We start from the raw sequence: 22,342 nt of genomic DNA, 5'->3' as shown, positions 1-22,342 counted from the left end.
GGCTGTGTAACTCATTTATTTGTCAAACTTTTGGCGACAGTCCAGACGTTTGTGGCAGCAAACCAAACAACTGCTACTGTTTTTTTTTTTTTTTGCCAAACTTTGGTCACCAATCAAATGGAGTAATTTTGCCACAAAATATGGCTTGCCACAAGTGTGGCTACTACCAAACTTTGGCCGGGAACCAAATAGTCCCTTGATCTTTCTGAATGCTGTAGAGATGATCTTGTTTCCTATAGGTTTCTCTGCCACTAGCTCCACCATTTCAACCTACAAGGAATGAGAATAAAACAATTAATGGTCTTCCATCGCTCCTCTGATGGTACTTTGTGAGCTAAAGAAAGTAAATAGTTAGTGATCTCGCAAGCAAACCTTCAGTTGTGCTAGTCCTCTCTCTACCCTCTTCCAGCATGCCCTCCTGGTAGTGTCTCCTTGCAGCTCTCAAGAATTGATCTTGTTTTGCTGTCTTCCCTTCCTTCACGTTCTCTGTTATGATGAAAACGGATGATGAGTCTGATGTAATCCATTCTATTACACCATGTGGACAAAGGAGACATTTGTCTGAGAGAACAGGTATTGTTAAGTTTGTTTTCCGCAGCAGTTTCAAGTTTAATATTGTGTTGTTGGCATAACAATTAAATAAAAAAAATTGTATGCTACATTTCATGACATCTTATAGCATGTTGAATGATAAACTTGGAAAATCCTTCTCAGCAACAGGAAATGTGAAACATTTAGTAATATTTACTTGCAGAAGTGCATGTTAACTATACTATAATACTTGTGGCTAGATTTGAGAATTTTGTAATTCGTACCATATTCACAGGACTCGAAACAGAGCTCCGATCATCTATTGTAAGCTTGTATGTAAATTAAAATATATGATGCATCTTCTGCAACATATTCTGCAGTTTAACTTGAGATTCACATCAGGGGTTTGGCTAACGTACTGCAGGTCAACCGAGAAATTTTTCTGTAATCCTTCTGTAGTTTATATTTGGCAAAAAATGTTACAGGAGTCTCGGAGCATTTTACTCTTTGCTGTGCTTTGTATATACTTGTATGTAAAGTAGACTGTATAGCACACAATTTGCAATACATTGTTCTTCAGCTTAAGACTGTTTTGCAGCTCTCAAAAAATAAGAATTTTTTGCACTCCAACTGAAACGTTTGTTGCTCCTGCTGATTCTGCTTTTGCTCCTCCAGTTCCTTGCCAGCTTCCATCTTTCTGAATGCTGTAGAGCTGATCTTGTTTTCTGTAGATTTCTCTGGCTCTAGTTCCACCACTTCAATCTAAGGAATGAAATAAAAACAGTTGATAATCTTCCTACACTCCAGCGTGTACTTTTGTGAACTAAAGAAAATAAATAGTCAGTGATCTAGCAAGCAAACCTTCAGTTGTGTGAGTCCTCTCTCTGCCCTTTTCCTGTTGACAGCATGCCCTCCTATCAACGGCTCCTTGCTACGGCTCCTTGCTGCCCTCAAGAATTGAATGGAGCGGAGAGGCTAGAAATTAGGTCTATAAGAAATTATGGAGAATCAGTAGAGCTTTGACTAGAGAAGCATTAGTTTTGCTAGGTGCGAAGCTTTTTTTCGATAAATGCTGCTTTATTATTTAAAAATTTAAGCATTACACCCAGCATCTGCATAACTAAGATGCACACAACCGTTTAAGTATCAATATCCTTTAACATGGTACTCATAGAAGAAAAAACAAAAAAGAAACGGATACGGCTAAGCTTCGTTGGCCTCAATACGCCTATCATGCAGTCACCCATATTGGGAAATAAACTTCTTGGCCGTATTCTTCAACCGTGTAGACAACTCCGTAAAGAGGTCACGATCCTCCACACGTTGGAGCGGCGACCATGAATGGAGGAAAGCCGTAGCGCGCTAAACAACCTGCAAAAGAGACGAATTTTTATCATTAAAAACCTTGTCATTTCTACATAGCCAAAGCGACCAAACGACAACAATCGCTCCCACCCTGATAAGCGTTTTATACCTAGACTCGACCCAATTTAGCCAATTGCCAAAAATATTTGCAATGTTGCGATGTGGATATAAGGTAGAACCTATCTGAATGATTGACCATATAGACCTTGCAAGACCTTCCAACCCGACAGCTGAAGAAAAGGTGTTTTATTGTCTATTGTTCATGACAGAAAACACATGTCGTACAACCATGCCAGTTGCGTTTGGCAAGGTCATCTTTCGTTAGAATAACGCCCCGACGAAGATACCATACAAAGACCTTTATTTTAAGAGGTATCTTCATCTTTCAAATGGATTTATTGCTGACCGAGAATTTACCATTATTGGTAAGACTCCAACGAAAGTCATCGACTCCCTGAACCAGCTAGATTGAAGCTAACCTCTGTAGCAATTCAGTCCATGAAGCTAGTCTGGGACCAATAAGATCACGTCTGAACGACATAGAGGGTGGAGAAGTTTCCATCACCTTCTGCAAGGTATTGCCCTTATGCCAAACAATATTGTACAAAGCCGGATATTTTTCTCGAATAGTAGTTGTACCCAACCATCTATCCTCCAAGAATCTTATCTCAGGCCCATTCCTAATGGAGAAGGAACCAAATGGGAAAAAGCGCTTCTTAATTAGTAGCCATACTGCCAACCCAAAAGTGTGAATCTCCTGGTTTCAAAAGAACCTAAGATAAAGATTTTGATCCCACATACTTTTTTTCCGCAATAGTTGCTGCAATCGGCCATCCTCAGTTAACAACCTGGCCAATCATTTTCCTAACAAGGCCATGTTTTTAACTTCAATATCATTAACTCCTAGTCTACCTTAATCTTTTGGACGGCAAACAACACTCCATTTCGTTAACCGATATTTTTTCTTCTCATTATCCCCTTGCCAGAAGAATCTTGATCGGAAATAATTTAATCCATGCAAGACTCCTTTGGGCAACTAGAAGAAAGATATCATGTACAATACCATATTTGTAAGGACTGAATTTATGAGAACTAATCTTCCCCCGAGGGATAATAATTTTCCTTTCCAACTACTCAGACGTTTTTGGAGTCTTTCCTCAATAATTTTCCATTCAGTTTTTAATGACTCTTAAAATAGTTGACTAATGAATTCCAAAGGATTTAGGTCGCGTGCTTAATTACCTGCTAACCCTAGAAAGCTGATCATTTGCATCAGCATGTCTTTCTTTTGCCAAAACGCAGGGCCTCGGTTTGCTGCGTGGACTGTCTATGCATTTCCTACAGAGTGTAATGGAACCCAGCTCAGCTCCGCCGAGCAACGTTAGTCTTCGATAATGAATCAGAATGCCTAGATAGCTAATTGGAAAACTCCCAAGCGCACATCAGAATAACTCGGCATACAGGCTAGCATCGTCTTTGACTTCACCGAAACAGAACAATTCACTTTTATGAAAATTAATCTTAAGACCTGACAATTTCTCGAACGCTAAGAGAATTAACTTCAGATTTCTTGCTTTGTCCAAGTCATGGTCCATAAATAGAATTGTTTCATCGGCGTATTGAAGGATAGATAAGCCCCCATCAACCAAATGAGGAACTATCCCTTCAATCTAGTCATCAACTTTAGCCCGCTCAATTATAATACCAAGCATATCCGCCACAATGTTGAACAACATTGGGGATAATGGATCGCCTTGCCTCAAACCTTTTTTGTTTGGAAATATATACCAATGTAATCATTGACCTTTATGGCAACACTTTCTCCAAAAACAAAGTTATTAATTGGAGCGTACCACTCTTCAGAAAAAACCTTTCACCATGAGTGTTTGTTGAAGAAACGACTACTTAACCTTATCGTAGGCTTTTTCAAAGTCGATTTTGAGTATTACCCCATTCAAATTTTGCGGTGCATCTCATGAATTGTTTCATGAAAAGTGACAATGCCATCTAGGATGTATCTACCTCGCATGAAAGCAGTCTAGGATGGAAGCACCACATGATCGGCCACCGAATTTAGTCTAATAGTCGCCACTTTGGTAAAAAAATATAAAGCAAACATTAAGAAGACAAATTGGTATGTATTGTCCGATCCGTTCCGCATCTACCACTTTTGGTAAAAGAATGTTTTCACCAAAATTAATATGGAACAGCTCAAGTTGCTCCTTATGGATTTGACTAAACAGTTCCAATAAATCTTCTTTAATTATGTTCCAGAAGGTATGATAAAACTCAATTGCAAAATCATCCGGGCCTGGTGCCTTATTCTGTTCCATTTGGAAAAACGATTTCCTTATCTCTTCCTCTGAATAAGGAGAGGTCAGAATCACGTTTTCTTCTGAAGACGCTTGATGTATATCATCAATCCTGGACTCGTCCGTAGATATATCAGATTCCTCAGGAGCGCCAAACAGACATTTATAATACGATGTAATATAGGACTTGAGCTGCTCATGACCTTCAATCAAGCCCTTTTCCGGACTAGAGAGTGAATGAGTTTCTTTCTGTGCCTACTATTGATCACACTATGAAATTATCTCGTATCGAATCTCCTTCCAACATGAATTGGATCTTAGATCTTTGGTACCACTTGAGTTCCTACTCCTGTAGTAGACCAGCTAACGTTGCATTGTATTTACTTTTAAGTTCAATCTCATGCATTGTCAATGGTCGTACATCGGCGAGTGCCTCTAGACCATCTATTTTTGATGATAGGCTGAGTTTCTCCCTTTTGAGTTGCCCAGTCATGTGCTTAGACCACCCCTCAAGATATCTGCGCGTAGCGCGTAGCCTATTATTCCATCTTTGGATTGGGGTGTTCCCAACAACCGGTGTGTCCCATATAAATTTAATCATATCCGTGAAACCCTCTCTTTGTAACCATCTAAGTTCAAATTTGAACGGACGTCTACGCTGTGAAGAAGGTGTCCCGGTTGTAAGTAAAATAGGAGCATGATCCGACAAAACTTCTATGTGAGACAGGACTCGTACCGAGCCTAGAGGAAACTTAAGTTCCCAATCTAAGTCCATCAGTACCCGGTCAAGTTTCTCGTAAGTAGGCTCTGGGAGACTATTAGCCCAAGTAAATTATCTCCCAACCATTGGAACCTCCCTTAAATCCAAGTTATCAATGACAATATTGAATAAGAAAGTCTAATGGGTATCGAACATGCCCCTGCTCTTCTCCTCAGGGTATCTTAGCAAATTTAACCCCCCCCCCCCCCAATAATGATAGGGTGCGGATTGCTTTTGCTAGATTAACCATCTCACGAAGGAAAGCAAGTTTAGCAGCAACCTAGGCAGCCCCGTAGACAGAAACCAAACTTGATATGAAGTTATCAGATTTATTCCAGATGTTAAGGTGTGAAGCTTATCTATGTGCTAAACAAGCTAGTATTGATAGAAGGAGATGCCTGTGGATTTACTATAACCTAGGTTTTCTCGCTTCTTCGGAGATGCTGATACTCTTCGATGATGCCTATGCAAAATAGTAAGCTCTAAATTTGCCAAAAAAAAAAAAAACACTTGTGCATTAGTTTGTTCGGGTCCATTTAAAAAAAAAGTTATTTTGCGCGGGAGTAATAAATACTTTGAGTCTGGAATAGAGAGAAGCCTGCCTAACCTGAGGATGATTGCCTCAAAAGCTTTGTTAGGAATTAATTAATCATGTAATTAATTAGTTAAATCTTTGCTTGTAACCACATGTGGGAAACCCCCACGATGTGGAACCGACGCGTCGTTCCTGGAGCGTCGCCTCCAGGAACCGCCTTCCGAACCATCGCCTCGTTTGGCGACGACTGTTCCCCCTGTATATAAGTGCTAAATCATCAATGAAAAGACTCACTTGATTCATTCTATTCGTTGTCTCTCTCGATTACTCTCGATTACTTACAACACGTTATCAGCACGCTCTACATCTGAGCGATTCGAGATCGAGAAGAACAGGAGGAGAAGAACAGGGGAAAAGGTAAGAATCGGAACCATGCCTCGAGTTCCGATGTACCTGCTTCTTCGCCTCCTTCGCGCCGACGGCCGTGGTCGTCGCTTCGTCGCTCGCCACTGCCGCCATGGTGTGGGAGGAATCCGGCGCTTCCAGCGCCATGTGCGCGACGACCTCCGCCGCTTCCGGCGTGGAGGTTGGAACCGCCAGGACTTCCGTCGCCATCACCGGAACGGCGCGGGGCTCTCGAACCAGCCGGTGCTGCCGCCGGCGCCCCTCCAGCCCGTCGTGCCCGACTGGCTTCTCGCCGGTCCGGCTGCACCAAGCCTTGACGCCGACGAGAACATCGACCGGGCGCTGGCTGCTCCGCTGCCGCCGTTCTGGTGCCCGGTGCATGGCTGGGTAGTATGCCCCCTGCACCAGTACGACTTCGCCATCCACGACGCACCGCTGCAGCCTCCGACCCGAGCGGTTGTTGAAGCAGAAGCCGGCGCGCCGCTCACGAGGTCGCCGACGGTGGCACGCGCACCGGACGCGCCCCTCGTGCAGGTTCGCGACGGCGACGCGCTCGCCTTCGTCTCCGCACCAACCGGGGCCTCCGTCTTCGCCTTCGGCTCCGTCGTGAACGGCTCCTCCAACCACGCGGTTGTCGATGTCGACGCCGTCGCGCCGCGCCTGCCGTCCCCGACGCCGGCCACGCCACCTCCTTCACCGTGCGCAGGCGCTCGACGCCGGCTTCTGGCTCTCGGCCTCCCGCTGGCCAGCCCGTCGGCGGACTCGCCCACTTGCAGCCGCGCCCACAGCGCCGGCACCTGGAGCCCGGCCGCGCTCGGGCTCGCAGATGGCGCCTCCAACGACGTCGCCCCGGGGACCCTGCTCCCTGGAAGATCCTCCAACGAGGAAGAGGGCGGTGGGAGCACCCTTCGGCCAGCCTCGTGCTCTCCGCTCCGTTCGGTCGAGGCTGTGGGGAATTGGGGATTGAGTTGGGGATTTCTTTTCCTGGTCTCTCCCTTATCCTTTTGCTTTGACCGATGTACTGTAGTCTGGAGAGTGCATACGGCTGAGAGTCTGAGACACTGAGGGTGTGTTTGGTAGACTGACTCACCTTGCCAGCCATATCTCTCCTCATACAAGCTCACCTTAGCTTAGCTGAGCAGAGATATTGATACTGTGTTTGGTAGCCTGTGTCTGTTCAACCAAGCTGAGGTGACATGTTGTTTGGTAGAGTGTGGCTATGTAACTAGGCTGAGCTGAGATTTGTTTGTTTGGTAGACTGTGTCTGATTATGTCTCCATCTTGACAAACGCCATGACAATTTATGAAACATTTCAGCAAAGACATCAAATTTATGAAACATTTAAGTAGAATATTTGAAAAACAACATCATAAATAATATTTGAACACATATTGCAAGATTTAAAATACGTCGATGTTCCAAAATAACTTTATATCACCAAGTCTGCATGCATACATGCTACCTACTGATCCATATTGCATAAAATAGATATCCATAAGTTATAATTACCATTACAGCATAGATAGTTTTTCTAGTCGCATGAACATCAAGTCAAACAAGATCGGGATTTTTGGCTATGATACGCTTGAACGCAGCTTGACGAACTTCAGCTTCCATCTTGACGAAATTAAGACCTTGACCCTTATGCTCCGTCAAATAATCCAGAACAGCCAACTTTTGATCCATATCACAACCAGTAAGGTCCATAACAGCCTGATACAGATCTGGATGTGTTTCGGTATGGCATGTGTTATTGATAGCCACAGCCACATGACGCAATGCATCAGACATGTTGTTTACCTGAATTTTATCTTCCTCACACAAAACAGAGGTCCTCTTCCTCTTCTTATTTGAGCTAGAAGGTGGTGAAGGAGTAGTTGTCCCAACGCCTTGAACACCAGATTGAAAGTTGGCTTGACCTCCCACAAAACCTTCACCACTTGTGTCTTGGCCCTCCAAATCGATAGTATTCTCTGGACACTCTACCTCGACGGGTTTCCCCAAAGGCTCATTTGACCCCATTGCAAACTTTCCTGTTGCTAGCTTATCGGCAAAGCAAGCTTCCATATAATCGAAGTTGACAAGTGGTGTGTTCAGAAATTCAGCATCCTTAGGAGTGTCCTACTGAACATGTTTCCAACACATTTCAGCAACAATGTACAACAACAGAACTATGATATTTCAGCCATGTGTAATAAGCAACTATGATATTTCAGCCATGTGTAATAAGCTACAGAGGTAATACCTGAGTGTGGCCCAAATAATGTTGCTCGTCTAGAAGAATCATTTTTTTATCATCATCCCAAAGTGCTCCGCTTAATACTCTCAACTTTTCAATTCGTTGATACCTTATCTTCCACTTGCGTAGATGATTGGTCACTTGGGTGGTAGTCACTTCGTAACCGACAAGTTGAGTCAAAGCTTTTGCAGCTTGAGTAATATGTATCTCTTTGAATCCTTTGTCTGTCTTCACACCTTTAGCCGCTATGCCGGCTAGACATCGCATCATGCATGCTGACATAGGAGGGGTCCAAGTCATCACCTTCACGGTCTTCTTGGCTTTAGCACCAACATCCGGAACTTCCTCCACAGATTCAGCCATCTACACCAAACAAATTACATCATTATATAGCAATTTTCAGCAAAAATAACATATTCCAGCAACATAAACACATATTCCAGCAACATAATAACATATTCCAGCAGTAAATATGATATTCCAGCAACATAATAACATATTCCAGCAACATAATGGCATATTCCAGCAGTAAATATGACATTCCAGCAACAAAATAACATATTCCAGCAACATAAACACATATTCCAGCAACAAAATAACATATTCCAGCAACATAAACACATATTCCAGCAACAAAATAACATATTCCAGCAACAAAATGCAATTATTACATCAAGTCACAACACGATACATCAAGTGACAACACGATACATCAAGTCAAATCTGTGCTGCCCCCCTATTCGCCCACATCGCTTGTGCAAATTCGTCTCTCTTTTGTTTCCAAGTAGCGTCATTGTGCTCCACATTCTCCTCCTCATCGTCTTCCTCCGGTTCCCATGTTTCCTCTGGTGGGAAATATTCATCCTCTCCAAATTGAAGTACCCAATTATGGAGAATGGCACAAGCTATCACTACTTTGACTTGGGTCTTGTAAGGATGGAATGGCTTATTGTAAACAAATTTCCAACGATTCTTGTACGCAGCAAAAGCCCTCTCAATTGTTATCCTTAGAGAAGAGTGTCTTAAGTTGAACAACTCTTTATAATTTTCTGGATTATTCCCTCCACCATACTCCTTCAAGTGGTACCTTGTTTTACGGTACGGTGGAAGGAAACCCGGTTTCACACCATACCCAGCATCAACGAGGTAGAATTTTCCTATTAAATTGCAACTATCAGCTACAACAAGAACTAGTGATAAAAATATTACTAATAGGTTGAAATTATTACCTGGAGGAAGAGACAACCCATCATCCCTCTCCACAGCATCCGCAAGTACAAGGGCATCATGGGCTGATCCCTCCCAACCAGCAAGCACATAGGTAAACTTTAAATCAAAGTCTACCGCAGCCATAACATTTTGTGTAGTGCCTTCTTTTCTACCCCTAAATGCGGCTGAGATATTTTTGGGACTCTAGCAAGCACATGTGTCCCATCAATTGCTCCAATACAGTCCTAATTTGTAAATACAAGTATTTGTTATCCATGAGTCTTTTCAAAATAACAAGATTTACATTTTTGAAGTGACAAAACAGTTTACCTTGAAGTAAGGATTGAAGCGGTTGTTTTCTTGAATTTTAGGGTGGATTTGAGTGGAGGGAGGACGGATCATCTCATCTCGCAACTCTCCAACAGCATATAGCACCGCCTTAAAATACCTACTAATAACTTCAATAGATCTTCTGAAAGTTGGCTGTAGAGCTCTAAACCTTGTGTTGTGCCCAACTACTAGGAGAAACATGGCTACTTGTTCCTCGATAGAAGTATGGATACTATCTTTCAATAATGACCTCTCTCTAAACAAGGTGCACAAGCGAAAAACGGAGTTCTTTTCATCCTTAGCTGATTTAAACAATTTGTGTCACTCGAATGATAGATATATCTCAGATTTGATTCCCTAGCTATATCCATGTCAATCCTACGGCCTATGGATATCATCGGTGTTTTCCTAGCTCTCCTTGAGATAAAAACCATGTATGCACCCATTACCGCTGCAAGACCGGCTGCCTTGACAATCAATTGGCGTTGCTTTCTTGCCAAATCATCCATCTAAACAATACAAACAATAATTTCTTCCTTCATACATGCACATGGAATAACATGCACTGCCCACAGCAACAAAAAATACACACATACAACATGCAAATAAAGGCATAGGATGTGGTCATACCTCGGATGCAGGCTGTTGCCGGTGGTGGGCGATGTGGATGAACTAGGGTTTGGAGAAGCTAGGCGCACGTGCTGGAGAGAGGTCGGCGTCGGCAGTCGTCGGTCGTCGGTGAAGGCCGCCTCGCGAGGTAGAGGGAGGAGCCGCGCTCAGCCTGTACCGACCAGGGAGCTCCCGACCTCCATGGGGGCGATTGGGATTTGGTGGTGCCGGGCGGCCTGGACGGGAAGCGGGGGAGCTGCAGGGTGGAGGGCGGCCGGCTGCGGGTGAGAGGGAGCGGGAGCCTGGCCGGAGAAGAGGAGCGGCGGGCCGGCGGGAAGATGGGCGACGAAGATGGCGATGCGGAGGACCGCTTCCGTGACGAGGGAGTGGAAGCGGGGGAGCTGCAGGGTGGAGGGCGGCCGGCTGCGGGTGAGAGGGAGCGGGGAGCCTGGCCGGAGAAGAGGAGCGGCGGGCCGGCGGGAAGATGGGCGACGAAGATGGCGATGCGGAGGAGCGCTTGCGTGACGAGGGAGTGGGGGCGACGGGGCGACGGGGTTGCGGGTCGAGGCGGATGCGATGCGGAGGAGCGATGGGTGGGGATTCGTTCGGGATGGGTGGGGATATTTTCTGGGATGAGTTCGGCCGAGCCCGGGTGTGAAGCTGGATTTTCCCTTCCCAACTCGGCCTGGCTCACAGCCCGTATTTGCATGAGGTGGGCATAGCCCAGAGGCCTCACCCGACCTGCCAAACACCCAAAATTCGGCTGGGTTGTGAAAATCTGGGTTCACCCGGCCTAACAAACACACCCTGAGTACTGACCATGTGCATGCTGCCCTTGGGGAACTAGTAGACTTGTTTAGTGTTTGCTGTTTATTTCAGTACACTACTCGTACTTATTTGTTTATTGCTGTAGCAGTGCACTAGTCTAGCATTTTAACAGATTAGTCATCCAGCAGTAGTTCCAGCAGTATTTTTATATTACAGTATTTAAATTTTAGTACTGTAAATCTGTAGAGTACTTTGTATTCCAGATGTGTGTGATGTAATATACTTCCATGTTTATCACATGTTGAGATTAATTACATCCATTGCAATTGAGATTTTAAATTTCTTGCAAAATAAGAAATCAATTCATCGTATTAATTGAGATTTTGTCTTAATACGAGCACGAATTGATATGCAAAATTTGAAGTGATTTCCTCAAATTGATGTTTTGGGATCACAAGGTGGTGTATAGATCTACTGCATTGCAGATTATCTACCACTACTAATTAAGCCTACATTTTGTCATGATTGACATTTTGATTGCTTAAAGTGCTCTCCCATACATTTTATTAAGTTATGACATAAGGTACTAGAAATATGAGTATCTACTGATTTTATCAGATTATACTCTCTAGTGCTGTGAGATGGACCCTGAAATTTTCTTTGGGGAGTATCTACAACGTGTCATACTTAACAATTTGAAGTTCACACTAATGGTTTCAAGCCCACGGCTTGAAATATCATTAATTTTGCATAGTTCATTCCAACATCACCATGATGGATTTCAATATTCTCTGGTGCGGTGTTGCAATAGAACATAAGTATTGTTGTCAGTTATATTGCATCAACACTTTAATATAATAGAGATTGTATACTATATATTCAAATAAGGTTTTCTCACTGAAAATTCTTCATTTTTTTATATATAGTTCTCTACGGGAACAATCCGATGGAAGAGGAATTATGCCTTGTGGACAGTGCTACCACAAACTCCATACTGAGGGAGTTGAAATATTTCCAAACTCTGAAAAAGATGAATGGTGATATTTTGACAATCGCTGGACGCGATACGGTAATTGTTGGCACTGGACGTGCCATATTTACCCTCCCAAACGGTACACAAGTGATACTTGAGGATGCCTTGTTGTATCCCGATTCTTCACGTACCTTAATCAGTTATCGAGATATTCGTAAGAATGGATTTCACATCGAAACCCATGAAGACAACAAAGAGGAGTATCTACTCTTCACAAAAGATTACGGATATGGCAAGCAAGTACTTGAAAAAATTCCTTCACTGTCGTCCGGATTGTACTATACGTACATCAAGCCCGTAGAACATGTTGCTTACAAGGTAATTTTCCAGAATGTTGACGCATTTCAAACCTGGCATGATCGCCTAGGCCATCCCGGTATCGGGATGATGAGGAAGATTACTAGCAATTCCATTGGTCATAATTTGCATGAGTCAAAATTCCCTCAGTCATCCGACTTTGTGTGCACATCATGCGCCACAGGGAAGCTAATTTTGAGGCCTTCGCATCTCAAGATACAAGCTGAACCACTTCAATTCCTTGAACGTATTCAAGGAGACATTTGTGGTCCCATCCAACCATTATCTGGACCATTTCGGTATTTCATGGTTTTGATTGACGCATCTACACGATGGTCACATGTGTGCCTTCTGTCCACGCGAAACCATGCATTTGCCAAGATAATGAGGGAAGTAATTAAGTTACAGGCCTATTATCCAGAAAGTCGAATTAAATCAATTCGCATGGACAATGCTGCAGAATTCTCCTCACGTGCTTTCAATGACTATTGCATGGCCCTGGGGATTGAAGTTCAGCACTCTGTTCCATACGTCCACACTCAAAATGGTTTGGCTGAATCCCTTATTAAGAGGATCAAACTCATTGCTAGACCTTTGTTAATGAATTGCAGCTTGCCAACCTCGTGTTGGGGTCACGCAGTTTTACACGCTGCTGACTTAATACAATTGCGACCATCGCATATCACATGCATTTCCCTCTGCAATTGGTACGTGGAAATCCACCTAGCATTTCCCATCTGCGTAAGTTCGGATGTGCTTCATACATCCCGATCTCACCACCTCAGCGGACATCCATGGGCCCACATAGGAAACTGGGGATCTATGTGGGGTACAAATCGCCGTCGATTATTAAGTACCTGGAACCTCTTACTGGGGATCTATTCACAGCCCGTCACGCTGACTGCATATTTGACGAGGAACACTTTCCGGCATTAGGGGGAGATTTCAAGTACCAGAAAGAAAGCCCGGAAATTGATTGGAATGCTATCGCCATTTCAGCCTCTGATCCACGTACCCAAGAGACTGAACTACAAGTTCGGAAAATCATAAATTTGCAACATCTTGCAAATAATCTGCCAGATTCATTTACTGATTTAAAAGGTGTCACAAAATCCTTGAATCCGGCCAGAAATGCGCCCGAAAGAGTGGAGGTACCAACTAAAACCACTCAACTACCCGTTCCCAAAAAGAGGGGGAGTAGTACGGCCTCTGATCAGGATCCTGCTTCTCGCAAGCAGCAAAGGAGAGTGAGGAGAAACTCCTCAAAGTTAGTAGATGCAAGTCAACTCAACGTTGACAAACACCTTATGGGTAGTATACACCCAGTGGAAGGGCAACCTCCACAACCCAGCTCCAGCTTGCACACACTGGCTGGGACTTCGGAACACCTAGACTCACGCGTATTGGGAAATCACGAAGAGTTATCAACGGTGCACGAGATATCCATCAACTATATCGATTCTGGAGAATCATTTAACCGTAAGTCTACGATTGTCGACACTTATTTTTCTGCTACAATTGCAAATACCCTTCTTAATGATCATGATCCAAGGACTATCGTTGAGTGTGAAAAACGCTCCGACTGGCCTCAATGGAAGGATGCAATACAAGCAGAATTAGCCTCGCTTAATAAAAGGAAGGTATTCACAGAAGCAATACCGACACCTCCCAGTGTTTTCCCTGTGGGATTCAAATGGGTTTTCCTCCGGAAACGGAATGAGAACAATGAGGTGGTGAGATACAAGGCAAGGCTCGTAGCACAGGGTTTCACGCAGAGACCCGGCATTGATTTCAATGAGACATATTCTCCAGTTATGAGTGGTATCACTTTCCGATATCTAATATCTTTGGCAGTGCAAAATCGTCTATCTATGCAGTTGATGGATGTCGTGACTGCATATCTTTATGGGTCACTAGATTCGGACATATACATGAAGGTTCCTGACGGAATCTCTGTCCCGAATGCAAGCGCAAAACGCAACATGTATTGTGTAAAACTGAACAAGTCTCTATACGGCTTGAAACAGTCGGGACGGATGTGGTACAACCGACTTAGTGAGTTCCTTCTTCGCAAGGGTTACTCCAATAGTGATGATTGCCCATGTGTCTTCATCAAGAAGTCCTCTTCAGGATTTTGCATCATTTCAGTGTACGTCGATGATCTCAACATCATTGGCAACACACAAGATATTGATGAAGCACGCAATCATCTAAAGACAGAATTTGAGATGAAGGATTTGGGTCAAACCAAATTTTGCTTGGGTCTTCAACTCGAGCACCTTCCCTCAGGAATAATGGTACACCAAGCTGCCTATATCCAGAAAATATTGGAGAAATTCAATATGGACAAATCCTATCCATCTAAAACTCCCATGGTGGTTCGATCTCTAGACGTAGAGAAAGATCCGTTCAGGCCGAGGGATGATGGAGAAGAGATGTTGGGACCCGAGGTTCCATATCTCAGTGCCATTGGAGCGCTTATGTATCTTGCAAATTGTACGAGACCTGACCTCGCATTTGCAGTGAATCTACTTGCTAGACACAGCGCAGCTCCTACCAAACGCCATTGGTCGGGAGTAAAGAATGTCTTTAGATATCTCCAAGGCACAAAGGATCTTGGCCTATTCTTTCAGTTTCAGAGAAATCTGGACACCAATATGATTGGATACACAGATGCTGGCTATTTATCTGATCCCCATAATGCCAGATCACAAACCGGCTTTGTGTTCCTACATGGTGGAACTGCAATATCATGGAAGTCTTCGAAACAGACTCTAGTTGCAACATCCACCAATCATTCTGAAATAATCGTATTATATGAGGCATCACGCGAATGTGTGTGGCTTCGCAGGATGATAAACCACATACAACAATCATGTGGGATTGGTTCTATCGAATCACCTACCATTATCTACGAAGATAATGCAGCTTGTGTTGCACAGATGCAAACAGGATACGTCAAGAGCAATATCACTAAGCATATTGCCCCTAAGTTGTTTTATCCCCATGAACTCCAAAAGAGTGGGGAAATAAACATCTTGCAAGTCAAATCATGCGATAACCTCGCTGATCTATTCACAAAGTCTCTACCAACTTCAACATTCCAGAAATATATTCATGGAATTGGTATGCGACGACTCCGAGATTTGCAAGATTCTGGGGGAGTATCTTCCTGAACTACTCCTGTTCAAAGCATCATATTATACTCTTTTTCCCTTAGTGAGTTTACTTTACAGGTTCTCATAAAGGTTTTTAATGAGGGTTTTTGGAGGACTCCTCACATTTTTCCCACTGGGTTTTTGGAGGAGACTATTTCAAGATGATGAACACTTGCAAGGACAAGCATAGATTAGGGGGAGTGTTAGGAATTAATTAATCATGTAATTAATTAGTTAAATCTTTGCTTGTAACCACATGTGGGAAACCCCCACGATGTGGAACCGACGCGTCGTCGCCTCCAGGAACCGCCTTCCGAACCATCGCCTCGTTTGGCGACGACTGTTCCCCCTGTATATAAGTGCTCAATCATCAATGAAAAGACTCACTTGATTCATTCTATTCGTTGTCTCTCTCGATTACTCTCGATTACTTACAACAAGCTTCATATACAATGGAGGGGCCATAAGGTTCTATGATTGGCTCGCCGTTGTAAATCGAGATACATGTTAAGAACCTCGAGATCAGGCTTGATGGACTGTAAATCGAATCTCAGTTCAGGCCTACTGGCTGAAAATGGTTACGAAGTTGTTTAGGTGGATCCGGAGATATTTGATGACGACTAAAGTATTTTTGTTGACCTACATAAAAAGACAAAATTGCTTCACACACGACAAGTTACATCCGATACAACACCTCCATTGCAAAAGCACAACACTAACTAATTCGTGCGCCCCTTGCCCAGTCCAACAAGGGCCATCTCTGAATTTCATCCGCAGCCAATTTAACTGACACTCAGGACATTTCTAATAGTCCGACGGAAACGGATGCATAATGATCGTTTGTGGTTGGGCGATTAAAATATGCGCCTGCATCCCACTCCAGCGGCCCTACGTGTAGCGATCGGGTTGTCCGCCGAGACACAAACACGGTTCAAATTTGCGTCTCGGATGCGTATGGCCGGACGCTGCTCGGTCGCGCCGTGTGACCGCTGGCTTCTCCTACGGACCCGCCTGGTAATGACCTAATTCGATGCTTGTTTCGAATGCATTGCTTCGGCGGTCTTCGCTTCCGCGTTTGTGCCACAGTCTTCGCCATCAATAGCATCGCCTCGGCCTGTCGGGCGGCGGCTGGCCTGCCACCACCAATGGTGCGCGCGTCCGGCCTTTAAAAGGCGACCAACATCGTCCTTGCCATCGCCCACACCACCGCCACCTCCACTCCCTCAATCGCCATCGCACACCAACGCATCACCATGGGGAAGAAGAAGAACACCTTTGAGGTGTTCGACAGCGGCATGAAGAAGGAGGTGCGGCCGAACAGGGTACCGCTCAGCGTCGACATGGTGCGGCTAATGCACGGCAATCGGTTGCCCTTCGGCAAGCGGACAACTGGCGGGATGTGCACTTGCCGGCGAGGAGATCAACAGGAGGTGCCGCAACCGCTTCCGCCGTGCCTCGGTATGCCACCAACATAATGCCGGCAAGCCTCCCAGAGAATGAGGCCCTCGAACGGGCGCTGCAGAACTCGGCCTCGCACCCGCCGCTGCATCCACCTTCGTCGTTCAATTCGTGGGCTGCTCCACCTCCACCATCGGCAGCACCGGCGTATGCTCCACCGGCTGCCAACTGATTGTGGGCAATCCTGAAATTCGTCGTGATCCACAACGAGGAGGAGGAGTAGACTAGGGTAGTGACGCTACATGGACCTTTTAGTTTTTTATTTTCATTTATTCCCTATGTAAATTATTTTTTTCTCAATAAAAAAATCATTAGAAAGAATTGCGCTGGATCAGTGGGGACACCTCCAACCGCGCGATCAAATTCGAGCATTTATTCACTTGTTTGGTGAAGTCTCAATTAGAAATTAACTGCTCAACCAGATGTAGCAACTTTGGTTGTTAGGAATTTTTGAATAATTTGGGGGCACAAAGAGATATGCCTCTTTGATACCTCTCATGCTGAGGCCTCCACGGCGATCGGTCTTCACTGTCTACCATGAGGGAGCTGAATAACGATGCTCGATGACCTACTTTGGTAGCATTGAGGGTAGGGAGACGACGACGGCATACTTTGTCAACGCGGGGTAAGCTAATCGACTAATTGATCTCTCTCTAAGAATTCTGGTATTACTCAAAGTAAAGAAGTAAAACAAATAATCGTAATTCACATAAGTAATAATTTTATGATTTCGATTTATGTTATTTCAAACTAGTGTAAGCCACGAGGATTGAATTAGAATCGTGGAACTGATGAAACGGAAAGGTCAATCCAATTGCCAGGTTGTTCCAACTGCGGTCGACTTCTACGAAAAAATTGACTGACATGTCTGATATTTGAAAAGAATCTACCACTAGTACAACCCTAAATGAAAGATATTAGATAACAGGAGTTAACTATTTGTATTTTTTTTTATTCTCAGGGAGACATCCTCCCCGGTTTCATTCATGCAAATGAAACCAATGTTTTCAAGTTACAGAGAAAGTAAAAGGCACCCAAAACGCCACTGCTTACAACCAAAGCAGGAAACAAGTTTGAAACACACAGACATCACCTCCCTCCAGGAGCAGCCGAACCAACTTACAGCTCAGCGCAGACAAAAGCACAACCACAAAAACTAACCACCATTTCTAACACCACAGCAAAAGCTCAGCAACATCAAGGAGAAACTACCACATCCTACACCAACATCACTGCATGTCTTGGCGTTTTCACAGCACCACATGCACCGAAGCTTCTTCCTCCGGATGCTCCTTCAGGTATTCCAGCGAGGCTCTCCCTCCATGTGATAGCTTGGAAGCAGGAGCCCAGGAAGCAATCCAGTCGAAGGAAGAACACTTCAGTTTTGTGCAAGCCTCAGTGGAGCCTTGATTTTGCTCACCAAGTGATCCATGAGCAGATCCACTTCCTTCCACACCTGATCCTTGAAAGGAACCTTCCAATTCCTTAGGTAAGACAGGATCACACTCCACACCTGCTTTAAATTCAACCAAGTAAATCTATTGAACACTAAGCTATTCCTAGAATTCCAAATCCCTCAAAGAATAGCAGAGGAAATGAAATTAAATTGCAGAAATTTCTTATTGCAAAGCCATTTACTAGCAATATCTAAGTATTCTTTTACTTCATATCTAAAGACCTCCTCAACCAGACCCCAGATTTGTTTTGCAACAATACAATCAAAAAAGAGATGATGAACACTTTCAAACTCTTTACAGAAAGAGCATTCCATAGGTTTTGGAATACCTCTCTTTCTCAGATTATCCCTAGTCATGATTTTATTTTGTGACAACAACCAAAGGAAAATCTGGATTCTTGGAGGGATTTTTAGTTCCCAAACAGCAGGTAAGTAGATTGGAGTCACTCCCCTAAAATTAACTATAGCATACATAGATTTTGAAGAGTAGACCCCATTAGTTTCATAGGACCATATCAATTGATCCTCATCCTCACTAAGCACTATAGTCTCAGCAATGGCTAGCAATTCTTGCCATTGGGACATCATGTCATCAGAAAAAGTCCTCCTAAAATCACATCTCAAATTTGCACCATCTCATACATCACTAACAGTTTTAGTTTGTTGATTACACACAAAATAAATGTCCCAAAATTGAGTAGCTAGGTTAGAATTACCAAACCAAATGTCTTCCCAAAACCTAACACTCCTACCATTCCCTATTTTCCACTTATATCCAAACCTAACAGCTTCTGCAGCCCCCATTACCCCTTTCCAGAAGGTAGAAGGATGAGCATCATGGCAACAGAGGATGTTTGGATCTCTAGTATTATATTTACTATCAACAATTTTCCTCCACAAAGTTCCTTCCCCTTGTATATACCTCTTAATCCAAGACCCTAGGAGGCATAGGTTTAGATCCTGCAAATTTGGAATACCCATGCCACCAAACTCTTTTCTCATACACACAGAGGACCAATTTGCTAGATGAATTTTATTATTTCCCTCCTCATCATTCCACATACAATTAGCCAATTGTGTATTTATCAGTTTTAGAGCCCATTTAGGGAATTTGAAGAAAGAGAGCAAATAAATGGGAATGCTAGCTAAAACTGACCTAACTAGTTCCCTTTTGGCTGCAGAGGACAAAAGTTTTCCCCTCCAACCTGCTAGTCTACTCAGGAGAGAATCAACTAAGGGTTGTAGATCCTCCCTTTTTAGTTTGTCATAATGCAAAGGAATCCCTAAGTACTTAATTGGGAAAGATCCCAAAACACACCCAAAAGTTTCCAGGAAAGTATTGCATTCTTCTATCTCAACATTGATAGGAATCAGCGCACTCTTATGATAATTGATATGCATCCCGGAGATTTGTTCAAAGCAAGTTAAAATCCACTTCAGATTAGTTGCAATTCTATTGCTCTTTTCTAAGAAAAGTAGAGTATCATCAGCATATTGAAGGCACACAACTCCTCCAGGAACAAATTTAGGGAAAGCCCTCTAACCAGCCCCTCATTGCCCCCTTTGAGGAGCATTTTTGAGAAGACATCCACTACAAAATTAAAAAGACCAGGAGACAAGGGGTCCCCTTGCCTTAAACCTTTGCCAGTAAGGAAAAAATCACTCTCAACCTCATTAATTTTCACACCCACTGATCCACCAGTAGTTAACTGTTTAATCAGCCTAATCCAGAAAGGACTAAAACCTCTAAGATGCAAGACCTCATAAAGGAAATCTAAGTTAACCCTATCATAGACTTTTTCATAGTCAATTTTAAAAACAAACCCCTCTTTTTTCCTCCTATGCACCTCATGCACAATTTCATGTGCAGTGACAACACTCTCTAAAATATATCTACCTTTAATAAAAGCATATTGATTATGGGAGATCAGCCTTCCTATTATCTTAGCCAACCTATTTTTCAAGACTTTACAGAAAATCTTAAAGCTACAGTTCAGTAAAATTATAGGTCTAAACTTCTTCATAGTGCTAGCATCATTTTCTTTTGGTATCAAAGTAATCATAGCAAAATTTAGCCTAAAAATATCTAGATTATCTTCAAACCAAGCATCAAAGAGGTTCATCAGATCTTGAGCAATAATATCCCAATACTTCTGATAAAAGAAGAAAGATAAGCCATCAGGCCCAGGTGCACCATCATCATAAGAGCCAAAAACAGCCTCTTTTACCTCTTCTAAAGTAAAACGACTCCCTAACATATCATTTTCTTCTACAGTCACTTTTTTCTTCAGGAAGGAAAAAATTATCTAGGAGCCTAATGTCAGGTCTCTCTTCAGCACCAAATATATCCTTATAATACTTTTTAGCAATCTCTAACATATCTTTTGATTCAGTAACAGGACCATCAGGACCATCTAACACAGGAATCATTTTCTTCCTTCTTCTTTGATTAGCTAAAGCATGAAAATAAGCAGTATTCCTATCCCCCTCACACACATCTTTATCTCTAGAACGTTGTTTAGCTTTTATTTCCTCAATGAGCCAAAAGGAACTTAGCTCTTCAAGGATTTGTTTAAATCTTTCAGCCTCCTCATCTAAAAGTTCTTGAGTTTCAGCTTTAATATATAACCTATCATATTCCTCCATAAGGTATTTCTTTTTCTTCCTAATCTCAGCATCTATGTTTGCACTCCACCCTTTAGCAGAGCTCCTAAAAGATCTTACTTTGGCTTGCCAAATATCAAGAGGATTGTTACTATAAACCTGGATGGACCAAGCTTTAATAACCACTTCTTGAAAATCTACTCTAGTACTCCACCATTTCTCAAATTTAAAGCTACTTTTCTTAGGAACTACAGTTTCTCCAGAATCCCAGATTATGGGAGTATGATCACTGCCTAATCTAGGTAGAGCTCTTGCATTCCCTAAAGGAAACAGAGCCTCAAAACCAGTATTACAAAAAATCCTATCAATTCTGCTCATAATTCTATTACTCTAGTTATTACTCCATGTAAATGATCTACCAGCCAGACCAATTTCCACTAGAGCCCACAAATCTATCCATGCATTGCATTTATCAGCCCATTTAAAATCTATAACTCCATTGCTTTTATCACACTGGGATCTGACCAGATTGAAGTCACCTCCAATCATAGCAGGTCCATCCCAACTCAAAAAAAGCTCATGTAACTCTGAAATAAAAGCATCTTTACCCTCCTCATAAGGAGAACCATACACTGTGGTAAGTCTAATAACCACACCAAAACTTTTGACCCTAACAACTGTGCTAACAGAAAAAGCTTTAATGTCCCAAGAAATGACCTCAAAGATATCACTATTTACTCCAACTAGGATCCCACCAGCTGAACCAACTGCAGGCCTAAAGTTCCACTCAAAATTCCTATTCCCTAGAATGGTTTTCAGGAAAGACCTAGAGAATTTCTCTTTCTTTGTCTCCTGAAAGCCAATGTAATCAACTTTTAAAGGAATGACAGTATCCTCTAAACACTTCTTCCTACCAGGAGCAGTAATCCCTCTAATATTAAAAAAGGAAATTAACATTGCACTCTCTTCTTAGGGTGCTTGTCCCGTGATTTCCTAATAGCCTCTATCCATTTCTCACCCTCATCCTCATAATCATCTACACCCTGCCTATTATAAGTAACATGAGTTGTCATACACACTTTCTTACTAGAAGCTAAAGGAGATCCATGAGTACTATTCTCCCTAGGGATCTCAAGATCTACTGCCACACTCATATTAGGAACCACATTGCTCACATGACACCTAGACTGAGCAACATGATTTTCCTATTTTTCACTACTAACACTAACAGCAGATATATCAACACCTACATTTCTAGCCAAAGACTCAAGA

General features: G+C 43.1%; 1 protein-coding gene, 1 long non-coding RNA gene, 1 other non-coding gene and 1 pseudogene across 3 annotated transcripts; 1 reads left to right on the top strand and 3 right to left on the bottom strand.

Annotated features, from left to right (window-relative positions):
- The first annotated feature begins 483 nt into the window (after positions 1 to 483).
- On the top strand, positions 484 to 570 carry LOC127311069 (small nucleolar RNA SNOR75). Its single transcript, XR_007857560.1, has one exon. It is a non-coding gene; the product is annotated as a small nucleolar RNA SNOR75 (small nucleolar RNA).
- A 5,036-nt stretch (positions 571 to 5,606) lies between these two features.
- Positions 5,607 to 6,960, bottom strand: LOC139832073 (uncharacterized). Its single transcript, XM_071821503.1, has 2 exons — positions 5,957 to 6,960; positions 5,607 to 5,759 (listed from the first exon to the last, which is right to left on the bottom strand). The coding sequence occupies exons 1-2, from the start codon at positions 6,287 to 6,289 to the stop codon at positions 5,634 to 5,636; spliced, it is 459 nt and encodes a 152-aa protein (XP_071677604.1). The 5' UTR covers positions 6,290 to 6,960; the 3' UTR covers positions 5,607 to 5,633.
- Positions 6,961 to 7,308: 348 nt separating this feature from the next.
- LOC127308517 (uncharacterized) lies at positions 7,309 to 8,330 on the bottom strand. The gene is made up of 2 exons (XR_011746585.1): positions 8,155 to 8,330; positions 7,309 to 8,030 (listed from the first exon to the last, which is right to left on the bottom strand). It is a non-coding gene; the product is annotated as an uncharacterized lncRNA (long non-coding RNA).
- Positions 8,331 to 8,586: 256 nt separating this feature from the next.
- LOC139832072 (protein ALP1-like) lies at positions 8,587 to 10,196 on the bottom strand (annotated as a pseudogene).
- Between the last annotated feature and the right edge of the window lie 12,146 nt (positions 10,197 to 22,342).

The sequence above is a fragment of the Lolium perenne genome, chromosome 6, assembly GCF_019359855.2.
Source record: "Lolium perenne isolate Kyuss_39 chromosome 6, Kyuss_2.0, whole genome shotgun sequence".
NCBI lineage: Eukaryota > Viridiplantae > Streptophyta > Magnoliopsida > Poales > Poaceae > Lolium > Lolium perenne.
The sequence above is the reverse complement of the archived record's forward strand: the minus strand, read 5'-3'. Positions and strand labels throughout refer to the sequence as shown.